The sequence below is a fragment of the Ostrinia nubilalis genome, chromosome 2 (assembly GCF_963855985.1).
Source record: "Ostrinia nubilalis chromosome 2, ilOstNubi1.1, whole genome shotgun sequence".
Lineage (NCBI taxonomy): Eukaryota > Metazoa > Arthropoda > Insecta > Lepidoptera > Crambidae > Ostrinia > Ostrinia nubilalis.
Window position 1 is genome coordinate 2064338 of NC_087089.1, and position 14649 is coordinate 2078986.

The 14649-nt window shown below is 52.0% G+C and overlaps 1 protein-coding gene and 1 long non-coding RNA gene across 2 annotated transcripts in view; both read right to left on the reverse strand.

The window, feature by feature from the left end:
* The window catches only part of LOC135078104 (uncharacterized), a 41138-nt gene that overhangs the window by 20870 nt on the left and 5619 nt on the right, over positions 1-14649 (reverse strand). Inside the window, exons 3-22 of the mRNA XM_063972682.1 lie at positions 13839-14006; positions 13038-13250; positions 11806-11989; positions 11065-11199; positions 10345-10469; positions 8556-8737; positions 8056-8228; positions 6630-6790; positions 6340-6507; positions 6050-6217; positions 5760-5927; positions 5472-5639; positions 5186-5311; positions 4896-5063; positions 4305-4537; positions 2998-3121; positions 1939-2080; positions 1157-1251; positions 701-806; positions 124-247 (exon numbers count right to left, since the gene is read on the reverse strand). Of these exons, the coding sequence (XP_063828752.1) occupies positions 124-247; positions 701-806; positions 1157-1251; positions 1939-2080; positions 2998-3121; positions 4305-4537; positions 4896-5063; positions 5186-5311; positions 5472-5639; positions 5760-5927; positions 6050-6217; positions 6340-6507; positions 6630-6790; positions 8056-8228; positions 8556-8737; positions 10345-10469; positions 11065-11199; positions 11806-11989; positions 13038-13250; positions 13839-14006 (3131 nt within the window). The remainder of the gene's footprint in view (positions 1-123; positions 248-700; positions 807-1156; positions 1252-1938; positions 2081-2997; positions 3122-4304; positions 4538-4895; positions 5064-5185; positions 5312-5471; positions 5640-5759; positions 5928-6049; positions 6218-6339; positions 6508-6629; positions 6791-8055; positions 8229-8555; positions 8738-10344; positions 10470-11064; positions 11200-11805; positions 11990-13037; positions 13251-13838; positions 14007-14649) is intronic.
* Positions 7117-7885, reverse strand: LOC135080158 (uncharacterized). The gene is made up of 2 exons (XR_010258956.1): positions 7765-7885; positions 7117-7321 (listed from the first exon to the last, which is right to left on the reverse strand). It is a non-coding gene; the product is annotated as an uncharacterized LOC135080158 (long non-coding RNA).

A 14649-nucleotide genomic window follows, 5' to 3' on the forward strand; every position in this document is an offset into this window, starting at 1 on the left:
GTGAAGGGCTACCTTCGCCAAGGGCTATCTAGCAGGAAGGACCTGGATGCGGGCAGCTCAGGACCGGTCGTTATGGAAATCCTTGGAGGCCTTTGTCCAGCAGTGGACTTAGCTATATCTTACTCTGGTTGTGCTGCAGCTGCGTGTGGTCGCAGGAGTCGCCGATGGTCTCGGAGTCGGAAGCTAACACGTCGGTGCTCCACGTGTCCGACATTATGCTGATCGTCTCGTCGCCTTCCAGCAGCTTCTGTGTGACATAAATGATGATTAAACAAAATATAGACATCAGGCCGCTGCCTCGAATTTTAGGGGCAGCGAGGCAGGACACATAGTACGTAGAACTGACGCAGACGAGTTCGCGAAACCAGCGAGTAAATCGCGCGACACTACAGTGTCGTTGTGTTGTGTCAAGGTGATTCGAATTTCGCGAACAAAATTATAAGGCGGAGCGCAGCGGAGAAATGTTTTGTACAACCAATCAGATGTCTTTCAGATTAAATGAAATTGACAGAATGAAATCTGATTGGTGGAATCCAGGTCTAACCATGCGCCGCTGTTTTCGAGGGCCAGTATATTTTATTATATGCAAATAATCCTGCCACTCATGCGCCGCCCCGCTGCCCGCGAAATTCGAGGCAGCGACCTAAGGAGTGGCACAGAGCATTCTAAATCACTGATCTCTCAACGTCTATGATCTTACCTTGATCTCGAACTTGCAGAACTTATCATCGATGTCGTTGCGCGTCTGCTTCATCATCTTCGCCTGAGCGCTGCTCGGCTGATTCACGGGCGCGTTTTGTGGCAACCTACAAGTAAAAACAGTTACTTATAGCTGATAATATTATTCATCACATTCACAGTTTTTTTGCAAACTATTATTTCAGCTTATATTATTTATTTTGTTGCAAAATAGAATCTATTACATGTAAATAATACTAATAATAATAATACACTGTGAAATGCAATAAAGTATTGAGTATATCCCAATGTTTGTTTGTGTCGTCTTTAAAAACAAAGCGAGTGCAATTTTTATCATCTTTGGTGATCGATGTTCACTCAATCACAGCTCTTGTAGATTCTTGATCTCTCACACAGATATCAGTAATCAATTCATTCACTTTTCTTCCTGTAGAAATCAATCACCCATAATATTTACCTCCTAGGCGGAGCATCGCCATCAGTGACTTGGGACGAAGGAGTCTCGCGGCCCGAGATGTTAGGACTGCCTCGCCCGCTCACATTTGCCGATACCTGTGACAGAAAAGTTAATATCTTTGTGATAAATGTATTTCTTAGGCTGAGTTGCACCACCTAACTTTGACCGTAACTATAATGATATCGATAACCGGTGATTTTTAACAGAATATTGACGTTTGTCAAAGTTAAAGTAAGATGGTGCAACCCAGCCTTTTTTCTAATTAATTAACACGTTGTTCAATTAATCGAAAAATAAATAATGAAATGCTACTCTGAATAGGCGGGCAGGGTTGTGACTACTTCAGTTGGGTTGTATACCCATCACCACCAGGAAATGGCAATCCAAGGTAAGCCTTTCTCCAGGAACATCACAAAGTACGATCTCCGTCGTTTCAACTCGATTGTACGATTCATGGTAGCGGACACTGAAGAGATACTTGTTTCGTTCGTTTGTTCGTTCGTTTCAGCCTAAAGACGTCCACTGCTGGACAAAGGCCTCCCCCAAGGATTTCCACAAAGACCGGCCCTGTGCCGCTTCGCTTCTTTACTTTTATAAAAGTGTTTTGTTGCCAAACCCGTAATAGTGATAATTTATTTATAGTAAAAAAAAACCAAACGTTTAAAATATTATACGATCTCCGTTTCCGCACGGTCTCTCGAAGCATTTTTATGCGTGCATCGAAAGACCGGTGGTGCAAATTGTCCAGCAGTGGGTGGAATTCGGTTGAACCTAACGCTTACCATGTCGGACAGGTTGTCGTTCTGGTCCTCGGTCTCAAGCTCGAGGCTGGAGGTGACGCTGTGGTTGGACGCCGCCTCCGACACCGCCTCCAGGTTGTCCGACGTGTTGCCCAGCGATACCTCGTCGTGGGACACCGAGAATCTAACGAAATTCATCACAAATTAATTGGAGTGCAAGATTTTCAACTAATAGGCAGGCTGTATATCATAATATCTTCTTTTGGACCTCCACTACGATACGTGCGAGCGTCCCCACACGTGTCTGTATCGAATAGCGCAATGTGGTGCGCTTTAAACATGCGCGACGGGGGTATGGTACACGCCGGATTCCGTTTATAACTAGGCGTCGAACTTGCGGAGCGGGCCCCCGCGTAAGTTTTAGTGTCACGCGGACTGTCAGTGCGGATCGCTCCGCACAGCCGATCTGTATGAACTGCTAGGGAGCGGAGCGGTTCCTCCGGACCGCATTACTCTAAAACGCTCCCTAGAAGTTCATACAGATTGGCCGTGCGGAGCGGGTCCGCACCGGACGGTGCGCGTAACACTAAAACCAGCCTTAGCATACACCCTGAACGCTCCGCTGCGTGCACCGGAACGGAGCAGGTTTTATCGTAGGCCCTTAGGTTGAAACAAGAGGCTGACAACCGTGATTGACAGTATCTACCACAGCTGATTTGTTATCCCGAAGCTACATTGGGGCGTAAATAGTAAATTCCTTAAAACAAGCTAATAATTTGAATTTGAGATCAAGATAAGAGTCAAGTCATGATAAGTTGTTAAAAAATGCATACCCTTATCAAAATTTTAGATAAATATTCCTATGCTAACAAAGATAATCTCATCATCATCATTTCAGCCATAGGACGTCCACTGCTGAAAATAGGCCTCCTCCAGTGATTTTAATAATGGTTGACCATAGCCGCTTGGTAGCGGCCTGCAAATCAAACCAAATCATTTATTGCATCCAGCGTCTTCCTGCTACCATTATGAGGTTGACGGTCCACCTCTGTTGCTGTAGCAAAGATATATATATCTATTCAAGATAAGCTATATTCATACCGTGTCCGCTTCTGCACGGGCGCGCCGGGCCCGGGCGCCGCCAGCGCCGACGCGGCGTCGTCGGCGTCGCCCGCCTCCGACCCGCCGTAGTAGCACTCCAGAACTTTCGACTCGGGGACCATCCCTGTGCAAACATTTATGAACTTTAAGGCTAAAGGAGTAAGGTTTAAAGAAGTATGCTAGGATATAAACAAATAGATTATGAAAACTTATTTGTCCATTCAGAGCACATTAACACACGAACACGATCCGTTTTATCGTATACGTTTAATTTCGGCGATAACATAATTATGTAGTTCTACAAGGAAGTTTTAAATCAGTAAACTGCACTTTGAATCAGTATAATACAGTCATGTGTGCAATCTCGCTCATACAGCAGCGTCGCCAAAAAGTTGACAACACAACCTTCTTCCAATATTGTAACAAGACGTGTTGCGAGCTTTTTGGCTACTTTGGGTGTCATGAACTTATCTCACGTTGACTACATACTGTATCGCCATTGACAAGCGCGCTGTCAGATGTCAGCACGGTTAACATTACATAAAACACACTTCAATCGACTTCGTTAGCCAGGAGTATGATCAGCATTCAAGATGGTCTAGGGAACTGTTAGTCTTGACCAAGCTACATTTGACAGGTGTAATGTCAGTTTTCAGCGCCCCCTACTTAGTTCCAACGATATACTGATCACTTACCGACATAATCATGCTCCTCCACATTAGCCAGCCGTATGATCAGCACTTCAGGATGGTCTAGCGAACTGTCAGTCTTGTCCACGCTACCGTTGACAGGCGTACTGTCAGTTATCAGCGCCCCCTACTTAGTTCCAACGATGTATTGTCCACTCACCAACATAGTCATGCTCCTCCACATTAGCCAGCCGTATGATCAGCACTTCAGGATGGTCTAGCGAGCTGTCAGTCTTGTCCACGCTGCCGTTGACAGGCGTACTGTCAGTTGTGAGCGCACCCTACTTAGTTCAAACGATGTATTGTCCATTCACCGACATAATCGTGCTCTTCCACATTAGCCAGGCGTATGATCAGCACTTCAGGATGGTCTAGCGAGCTGTCAGTCTTGTCCACGCTGCCGTTGACAGGCGTACTGTCAGTTGTGAGCGCACCCTACTTAGTTTAAACGATGTATTGTCTACTCACCGACATAGTCGTGCTCCTCCACATTAGCCAGGCGTATGATCAGCACCTCTGGATGATCTAGCGAGCTGTCAGTCTTGTCCACGCTGCCGTTGATAGGCGTACTGCCAGTTGTCAGCGACCCCTAAGTTCAATCGATACACGTTCACTCACCAACATAATCATGCTCCTCCACGTTAGCCAGGCGTATGATCAGCACCTCAGGATGGTCTAGCGAACTGTCAGTCTTGTCTACGCTGCCGTTGACAGGCGCACTGTCAGTTGTCAGCGCGGCCGCTGAACTGGACCGCGGTAGCCGCGGCTTCGGCACTTTGGCCAGTATCCCGCGCTTGCCGTAGCCATTCTCGATGATAACCTCTTTCGGCTCTGGCGGGGTGGTCGTTGGCCTTTGAAAAAAAGAGTTACGTTAGTAACATAGATTTTACGTAATTTGTACATTTATATACTGTAAGTGTACTTGTATTTTTGACAGAAACACAAGCTGCAACCCAACCGCCACAGTGTGTAGTAGTTTATTTTGTCACCTGTTATCTGATTAACTTCGAATTCCTCCTATGTTCTTCCGATTAATTTCGTTGCGGGTCTAATGACAAGCTTGACCTTCACTGATTGGGTTTTTATTGGCGGTCAAGCTGTAGATCCTGGTTACACAGGAGTTGCAGCGGTGGGAATAAGAGGTGGGAATAGTCCCGAACAATGTGCTGGATAGCTCCTGCTGTGGGGACAGCTGCTGCCGCGACTCACCGGTAGTTGCTGAGGTCGGGCATCTTCCGCAGCAGGTCGTGCAGGCGGCTGCGGTAGTTCGGCTCTAGCGTCTGAAGCAGCGCGGCCAGCGGGCAGCGCACGCCTCCTGGATAGCTCCTGGGACTGACCTGCTGCCGCGACTCACCGGTAGTTGCTGAGGTCGGGCATCTTCCGCAGCAGGTCGTGCAGGCGGCTGCGGTAGTTCGGCTCTAGCGTCTGAAGCAGCGCGGCCAGCGGGCAGCGCACGCCTCCTGGATAGCTCCTGGGACTGACCTGCTGCCGCGACTCACCGGTAGTTGCTGAGGTCGGGCATCTTCCGCAGCAGGTCGTGCAGGCGGCTGCGGTAGTTCGGCTCTAGTCTGAAGCAGCGCGGCCGGCGGGCAGCGCACGCCTCCTGGATAGCTCCTGAGACTGACCTGCTGCCGCGACTCACCGGTAGTTGCTGAGGTCGGGCATCTTCCGCAGCAGGTCGTGCAGGCGGCTGCGGTAGTTCGGCTCTAGTCTGAAGCAGCGCGGCCGGCGGGCAGCGCACGCCTCCTGGATAGCTCCTGAGACTGACCTGCTGCCGCGACTCACCGGTAGTTGCTGAGGTCGGGCATCTTCCGCAGCAGGTCGTGCAGGCGGCTGCGGTAGTTCGGCTCTAGCGTCTGAAGCAGCGCGGCCAGCGGGCAGCGCACGCCTCCTGGATAGCTCCTGGGACTGACCTGCTGCCGCGACTCACCGGTAGTTGCTGAGGTCGGGCATCTTCCGCAGCAGGTCGTGCAGGCGGCTGCGGTAGTTCGGCTCTAGTCTGAAGCAGCGCGGCCGGCGGGCAGCGCACGCCTCCTGGATAGCTCCTGGGACTGACCTGCTGCCGCGACTCACCGGTAGTTGCTGAGGTCGGGCATCTTCCGCAGCAGGTCGTGCAGGCGGCTGCGGTAGTTCGGCTTTAGAGTCTGAAGCAGCGCGGCCGGCGGGCAGCGCACGCCTCCTGGATAGCTCCTGGGACTGACCTGCTGCCGCGACTCACCGGTAGTTGCTGAGGTCGGGCATCTTCCGCAGCAGGTCGTGCAGGCGGCTGCGGTAGTTCGGCTCTAGAGTCTGAAGCAGCGCGGCCAGCGGGCAGCGCACGCCTCCTGGATAGCTCCTGGGACTGACCTGCTGCCGCGACTCACCGGTAGTTGCTGAGGTCGGGCATCTTCCGCAGCAGGTCGTGCAGGCGGCTGCGGTAGTTCGGCTCTAGCGTCTGAAGCAGCGCGGCCGGCGGGCAGCGCACGCCTCCTGGATAGCTCCTGGGACTGACCTGCTGCCGCGACTCACCGGTAGTTGCTGAGGTCGGGCATCTTCCGCAGCAGGTCGTGCAGGCGGCTGCGGTAGTTCGGCTCTAGCGTCTGAAGCAGCGCGGCCAGCGGGCAGCGCACGCCTCCTGGATAGCTCCTGGGACTGACCTGCTGCCGCGACTCACCGGTAGTTGCTGAGGTCGGGCATCTTCCGCAGCAGGTCGTGCAGGCGGCTGCGGTAGTTCGGCTCTAGCGTCTGAAGCAGCGCGGCCAGCGGGCAGCGCACGCCTCCTGGATAGCTCCTGGGACTGACCTGCTGCCGCGACTCACCGGTAGTTGCTGAGGTCGGGCATCTTCCGCAGCAGGTCGTGCAGGCGGCTGCGGTAGTTCGGCTCTAGCGTCTGAAGCAGCGCGGCCAGCGGGCAGCGCACGCCTCCTGGATAGCTCCTGGGACTGACCTGCTGCCGCGACTCACCGGTAGTTGCTGAGGTCGGGCATCTTCCGCAGCAGGTCGTGCAGGCGGCTGCGGTAGTTCGGCTCTAGCGTCTGAAGCAGCGCGGCCACGCGGGCAGCGCAAGCCTCAGACCATGGCGCGCCGTGCTCGGGACTCGACTCGCCACTAAAATGTTTTGAATACTTGTGAACACAGATATAATTCATTCTACTAAGGCTGGGTTGCACCATCTTATTTTAATTTTGACAAACGTCAAAAATCTGTTATACTCCATACAAAAAACACCGGTTATCGTTATAGTTACGGTCAAAGTTAGGTGGTGCAACTCAGCCTTAGTCGTTTGTCAAGTTACATAATTTCTTTTCAAGCTAAAAAAATTACAAACATACTAGCATGACGGAATATTATAGTCACAGGAATAGAAAAAAAATCAACACCATTAATAAAACAAGGTGTCTTGAGTTATGGTTCAAATTTGTATGAAGGCAGGGATGTAAGAAACGATACGTCCACTCGCTATGATTATTTATTTTACACTAGTAAATGTTTGTGAATACATTCAATATAATACATTCAATATAAGTATCGGACACAAGGATATATTCATACCTTGACCCAGCAGCTTCAGACACATTTCCATTAGGTTGTTCATCCGCGGTCAAACTTGGGGTGTTGTTGTTTAGTTTCGACGATATCCGCCTCAGAAACATTATCTAGAAATGTAAAAATCAACTTTAAAGGGTGTCATTGAAAAGTGATATCTGCAAAAGCTAGAAAAGGATATTTGAGAACATTTTTTTACGCATCTGCAGCAGTTAATGTACTTGCGCTGTCTCATAAATCGACATTGTATAGTATACTTTCATACAATAGGCTGGTCATGTATGCCGTTGAGAAGGCCGAGTTCAGGGCTTTTGAGCATTAGCGTATCTATCGGTTATTTTTCAAGGTCCTGGTCCCTGATACGCCATGTCGCTGTTGGGTGACTATTATTATAGATATGCTTGCATGTTTTTGAGTACGCCGCTGGATATAGACCTCCCGCTATGTCAGCAGGTGTGCACCGCTATCTATGCCAGCAGTCGTGTCGCCCACGAATGGTCCAGCAGCGCCCGCGCGCACAGCGCTCGGCGGGCGGCCGGCGCACAGCACTCACCAGCTCGTGCGCGTCGTGCGCAGTGAACAGCGCCACGGTGGTGTGCAGCAGCGCGTCGGTGCGCAGCGCCCGCACGCACAGCGCTCGGCAGGCGTGCGGCGCACAGCACTCACCAGCTCGTGCGCGTCGTGCGCAGTGAACAGCGCCACGGTGGTGTGCAGCAGCGCGTCGGTGCGCAGCGCGGAGTGCGGCGCGGGCGCGGAGGGCGCGGGCGCGCACGTGTCGCCCACGACTGGTCCAGCAGCGCCCGCGCGCACAGCGCTCGGCGGGCGGCCGGCGCACAGCACTCACCAGCTCGTGCGCGTCGTGCGCAGTGAACAGCGCCACGGTGGTGTGCAGCAGCGCGTCGGTGCGCAGCGCGGAGTGCGGCGCGGGCGCGGAGGGCGCGGGCGCGCACGTGTCGCCCACGACTGGTCCAGCAGCGCCCGCGCGCACAGCGCTCGGCGGGCGGCCGGCGCACAGCACTCACCAGCTCGTGCGCGTCGTGCGCAGTGAACAGCGCCACGGTGGTGTGCAGCAGCGCGTCGGTGCGCAGCGCGGAGTGCGGCGCGGGCGCGGAGGGCGCGGGCGCGCACGTGTCGCCCACGACTGGTCCAGCAGCGCCCGCGCGCACAGCGCTCGGCGGGCGGCCGGCGCACAGCACTCACCAGCTCGTGCGCGTCGTGCGCAGTGAACAGCGCCACGGTGGTGTGCAGCAGCGCGTCGGTGCGCAGCGCGGAGTGCGGCGCGGGCGCGGAGGGCGCGGGCGCGCACGTGTCGCCCACGACTGGTCCAGCAGCGCCCGCGCGCACAGCGCTCGGCGGGCGGCCGGCGCACAGCACTCACCAGCTCGTGCGCGTCGTGCGCAGTGAACAGCGCCACGGTGGTGTGCAGCAGCGCGTCGGTGCGCAGCGCGGAGTGCGGCGCGGGCGCGGAGGGCGCGGGCGCGCACGTGTCGCCCACGACTGGTCCAGCAGCGCCCGCGCGCACAGCGCTCGGCGGGCGGCCGGCGCACAGCACTCACCAGCTCGTGCGCGTCGTGCGCAGTGAACAGCGCCACGGTGGTGTGCAGCAGCGCGTCGGTGCGCAGCGCGGAGTGCGGCGCGGGCGCGGAGGGCGCGGGCGCGCACGTGTCGCCCACGACTGCGTCCAGCAGCGACCACACGCAGGAACGCTCGAATTTGGCGTACACGTCGCGGACTTTCGCCTCCACCTGATAAAGATATAGTAACGTTGAAATGAGGGCTATCGTTTTTATACCTAACAGTTGGCACCCCTGGCGATTGACAGGACCTTACTACAGTGGCGCCATCCTGATGAGTGCAAATGCGATAGTCCTCCTACCACTTTAGCGCTCACAAGTTGGCGCCACTGTCTTCGCTACTAGCAAGTGACAGGACCTTACTCTACAGTGGCGCCAACTGGTGAGCGCTAAAACGATAGCCCTCATTGACAGACCTTTGCGCGGTAATTCCGTGGCGGCAGATGCGCTATGGTATATGACCATTGACTAGGCCGCATTGATTGTACAAAGAGAGGCATTATGGCTACGTGCTTTACTATGCGGGCGTATACGCTTACAGCTGACATAAAATATGAAAAAGGCGCCGTGGTCACTTTGGCTTTATTGGACATCAAACAAAATAAGTAGTCACAGAGAAGACAACAAAATATCATAAGCTTTTGCAATAAATTTGATAGTCTCTAACCATACCTAGGCTCACATTCCTATAAATAAATAAATACCTGTCAAGAATACTCTAAAATTATTCTGTTAAATTGAGTCATTACAAATTTACTTTGTTATAGAATACACCACAAACGCCACTAAAACGCTACAAAAACTAGCGCCACGTACCTCCTGATACCTCATGAGGCACAGCATCTGCACGATCTGCGCGATCTGGATGAGGTTGAACCGCGCGATGTAGGACACGGGCACGTCCACCACGCCGTGCGTCTCCGGGTTCACGATCGCCGGGCAGATGAAGTGCTGCAGCACGAGCTCCGTGCGGATCGCGCTCGCTTGTATTTATCGAAGTACCGCCTCTGTGGTCTAGTGGCAAGACCACCTGCTTCAGACGCAGAGGTCCCGGGTTCGATTCCCAGTGGGGCAGATTTTTCTGTTCGGTTTGGTTGGTGGTAGGGCTTGTCTAAGTCCGCCTGGCTAAAGCCTGGTCCGTGAGCACGTAGAATTTTGTCCAATGACCCCAAGCTACCCATCCTTATCGCTCGCGCGTAATTATATTGCTGTCGCGACTGTGCGACGCGCGCCCGCAGTGAGTGTGCGAGCGCGACAGGGTAGCTTGGGGTCATTGGACAAAATTCTACGTGCTCACGGACCAGGCTTTAGCTACCACCATCTTACCTAAGTCTGTCGCCATAACAACAATGTAAACAGCATTGTTGTGTTCCGGCAGTTAGAGGTATAGCCAGTTCCCCCGTGGTTGAGGATTCCGGGTGAAGCTCGCTTCCACCTTCGGCTTGATCATCACTTACCATCAGGTGAGATACAGGCCAAGAGCTTCCTCGTTGTGGATAAAAAAACAAGTACATAACACCACACAAACGCTACCAAGTCCATCACGTACCTCCTGGTACCTCATGAGGCACAGCATCTGCACGATCTGCGCGATCTGGATGAGGTTGAACCGCGCGATGTAGGACACGGGCACGTCCACCACGCCGTGCGTCTCCGGGTTCACGATCGCCGGGCAGATGAAGTGCTGCAGCACGAGCTCCGTGCAGATCGCGCTCGCTTGTATTTATCCAAGTACCGCCTCTGTGGTCTAGTGGTAAGACCACCTGCTTCAGACGCAGAGGTCCCGGGTGCGATTCCCAGCGGGGGCAGATTTTTCTGTTCGGTTTGGTTGGTGGTAGGGCTTGTCTAAGGGCTATATTTCACCGGGACACCATGGCGGCGCAACCAGTTGCCGGCTACCAACAAAATGTATACAGCTCTATAGAGAGTTACTCACCTGGTGTCCGTTTGGTTGCGTAAAGCTGCATACATTTTTTTGGTAGCGGCGACTGGTTGCGCCGCCATGGTGTCCCAGTGTCCCACTGAAATATAGCCCTAAGTCCGCCTGGCTAGCTACCACCATCTTACCTAAGTCTGTCGCCATAACAAGAATGTTAACAGCATTGTTGTGTTCCGGCAGTTAGAGGTAAGATAGCCAGTTCCTCCGTGGTTGAGGATTCCACCTTACGCCTGGCCATTACTTACCATCAGGTGATATACCGGCCAAGAGCTTCCTCGTTGTGGATAAAAAAACAAGTACATAACACCACACAAACACCAATACAACTAGCATCACGTACCTCCTGGTACCTCATGAGGCACAGCATCTGCACGATCTGCGCGATCTGGATGAGGTTGAACCGCGCGATGTAGGACACGGGCACGTCCACCACGCCGTGCGTCTCCGGGTTCACGATCGCCGGGCAGATGAAGTGCTGCAGCACGAGATCCGTGCAGGTCGCGCTCGCTTGTATTTATCCAAGTACCGCCTCTGTGGTCTAGTGGCAAGACCACCTGCTTCAGACGCAGAGGTCCCGGGTTCGATTCCCAGTGGGGGCAGATTTTTCTGTTCGGTTTGGTTGGTGGTAGGGCTTGTCTAAGTCCGCCTGGCTAAAGCCTGGTCCGTGAGCACGTAGAATTTTGTCCAATGACCCCAAGCTACCCTGTCGCGCTCGCACACTCACTGCGGGCGCGCGTCGCACAGTCGCGACAGCAATATAATTACGCGCGAGCGACAAGGATGGGTAGCTTGGGGTCATTGGACAAAATTCTACGTGCTCACGGACCAGGCTTTAGCTACCACCATCTTACCTAAGTCTGTCGCCATAACAACAATGTTAACAACATTGTTGTGTTCCGGCAGTTAGAGGTAAGATAGCCAGTTTCTCCGTAGTTGAGGATTCCGGGTTAGGCTCGCTTCCACCTTCGGCCTGATCATCACTTACCATCAGGTGTGATACAGGCCAATAGCTTCCTCGTGGATAAAAAAAACAAGTACATAACACCACACAAACACCAATACAACTGACAGCATCACGTACCTCCTGGTACCTCATGAGGCACAGCATCTGCACGATCTGCGCGATCTGGATGAGGTTGAACCGCGCGATGTAGGACACGGGCACGTCCACCACGCCGTGCGTCTCCGGGTTCACGATCGCCGGGCAGATGAAGTGCTGCAGCACGAGATCCGTGCAGATGGCGTGTAGCTCGCGCTCGCTTGTTCTGGACAGACAAGTTCAGTCGGTAAAACCAGAGTAAATACAAATGAGTAGGTCATCTTCATAGAAACGCCCGAGCGTGGTTTGTATGTGAGCGCGCCAATACGTATGCGGCGCGCACGCACACACTGACAAAATCCGGCGCAACTCCCCGCTAATCCACGCTAAATTTTGTCAGTGTGTGCGTGCGCGCCGCATACTTATTGGCGCGCTCACATACAAACCGCGCTCGGGCGTTTCTATAAAGATGACCTACTCATTTGTATTTACTCTGGTAAAACTTTAGGCTTCTTTCTTCTATGGTATGGGATGTAAGAATCCGGCTAGGAAGCGCGCCGTGATAAAATCTTATTGATAATTTTAGACGACAAATGTATGGGTCTATCGCATAAATCGATAAAATGACGCGATAAAAGCTTATCGCGGCGCGCATTCTAGGCCTCTAGACAAACTTGACGAGCCGCCTTACGCGTCTGAAATAGCTGAAGCGGACCTACTGACGACTTAATGTGCCGTTCGAAAGAGGTATCTAATTATTTTCAGACAGGTTGATTTAAGCCTGTAGCAATTATAAAGATTGCCACTTTGTTTAGGTTATACACAAAATGATTTAACAGACGTGGGATACACTTTAAATCGAACCCAAAATCGATGTCCTTTTACTACGTGGAGGGACGTCGAAAGTATAAGGCGGTTATCACACTGCGCCGCGCTCCGCCGCGGAGCGCGTGATTTTCATATAAAAAATCACGCGCGCGGACGCGTTGTCAGTGTGAAGTGCCGCGCGTGTTTTCTATACAAACTGAGGTACTTGCATACAATGATTAAATCTGTCGCCCCGCGCTCCGCGGCGGAGCACGGCGCAGTGTGATAACCGCCTAATTCCGCATAAAAATAAAAAACTCTTAAGTCTGGTCGCCGAGCACGTAGAATTTCGTCCAATGACCCCAAGCTACCTATCCTTATCGCTCGCGCCGACTATAGCCATAATAAGGATCAATAAAACAAGAAGACTTGAAAATCAAACGAAGAAAATGGTTGACTAAACATACCTGGAATGTTGTTTGAGCAGGTGTACAGTCTGCTGCACGATCCAAGCTATGGTAGACGGGAAATTGGGCCAGTGCTCCCGCAGCGAGGCTATAAACTTGCTGGTCAGGTTGTACAGCGATTGAACAGTCCACTTGCGGTAGCGGGCCACTTTGGACGTGTACTCCGCGCTGTTGGTCTGCCCGAACTTCTTGAGGCGGTCTGATGGGGAGAACCTGGTAGGAAGAATTAAGGTATATCACTTAACTATGTCAATGCCTGAGGTGTAGGACCGGCACGAGAGGGGTGACATTGACATACTATGACATGACAGAGCATACAAATCTGGTACAAATCTGACGTGTCAAAAAAAATACCCTCCCGTGCCGCTCCCATACCTCATGCACTGACTCAGTTAAGCGGTAGACCTGTAGAGTAGTTGGTTAAGCGTACACTTAGTAGGATGTTTAGAGCTCTTGCAAAATTTAAATAGTAAATAAAATGTCTACAATAAAGTCCTTCTATTTTATGCAAAACAACTAAGTATAGAGTAGAATAGAATACACCAAATGCTTCAATACATTCTCACGGAGTCGATCGAGTTTATCAAAATACAATGGTGTAAAAACGAACTTCACTTCGCGAATAATTTGAGGCGAATAATCTATTCGGTTAACTTCTCGTCACACGTCTGTTGTTTACCATTGAAACTGCATTTTCTTTTTCCAAATTCAACTGCCGCGCGGACTATGGCGGAGCATACCGCGTAGCGTCTACTGAGGATGATCCTATCAGATATAGCTTCAGACTGAAGGCCACATTACCTCTCCATCGCCTTATCAGGGTCAACATCCAGGAAGAACTCGTCTTCCAACAGCACGGCCATGACCGGGCCCTGCAGCGCCGCCGCAAGAAACTGACGCGCCGGCGTGTGACTGTCGCGGAACACGCCGTATAGCGACGATAGTGCGCATTTGCCCGTGCGGAACAATCTGGAACAAATCAAATCAATTGTTCTTAAAACTTAAGAGTCGCATCTGCCTAAGGCGGAAATTTAACCTACAACCTTTCGCTTGCCGGGCGACTGCTCTTCCATTTGCCTGTCTAAGTAGACCTACATTTTAGGGGGAGCCACCATGATTACGCTGGTGTAGCAGCGCGCTATCACAATGGATGAAACAGTCGAAAAAAAAAATCGTGGGTTGGATTCCCGCCTTAGACAGTTCGATTTTTTCAAGTTATTTTCAAATCATTTATTCAGTACGTAGGCCCTTTCTAGGGCACTTGAACACGTCCCAAATATAGCTTGCCCTACCATATATGAGCTGGGTCAAAGCATTGGTACAAGTTGAATGGTTGCGTAAAATATATGCGGCGTAAGGAAGCAACCTTTTGACGATAATAAAGTGCTATCACACAGTCCAGCAATGAATGACACGTGTTTAATCGGGTAGGGGGATTGATTGAGGATGGTTTAGATTGGAGCTTATGATCCTGGTTTAAGAGGAGGCATAGGTATTAAGTACTTACAGAGACGAGTAGCATATTTATCTTATCGTTTGGACCTCTCTCCGCAAAGAAAAAAATTGACGACGAGTATCAGAAACATGTTAAGACTTATCAATAACATTGGCA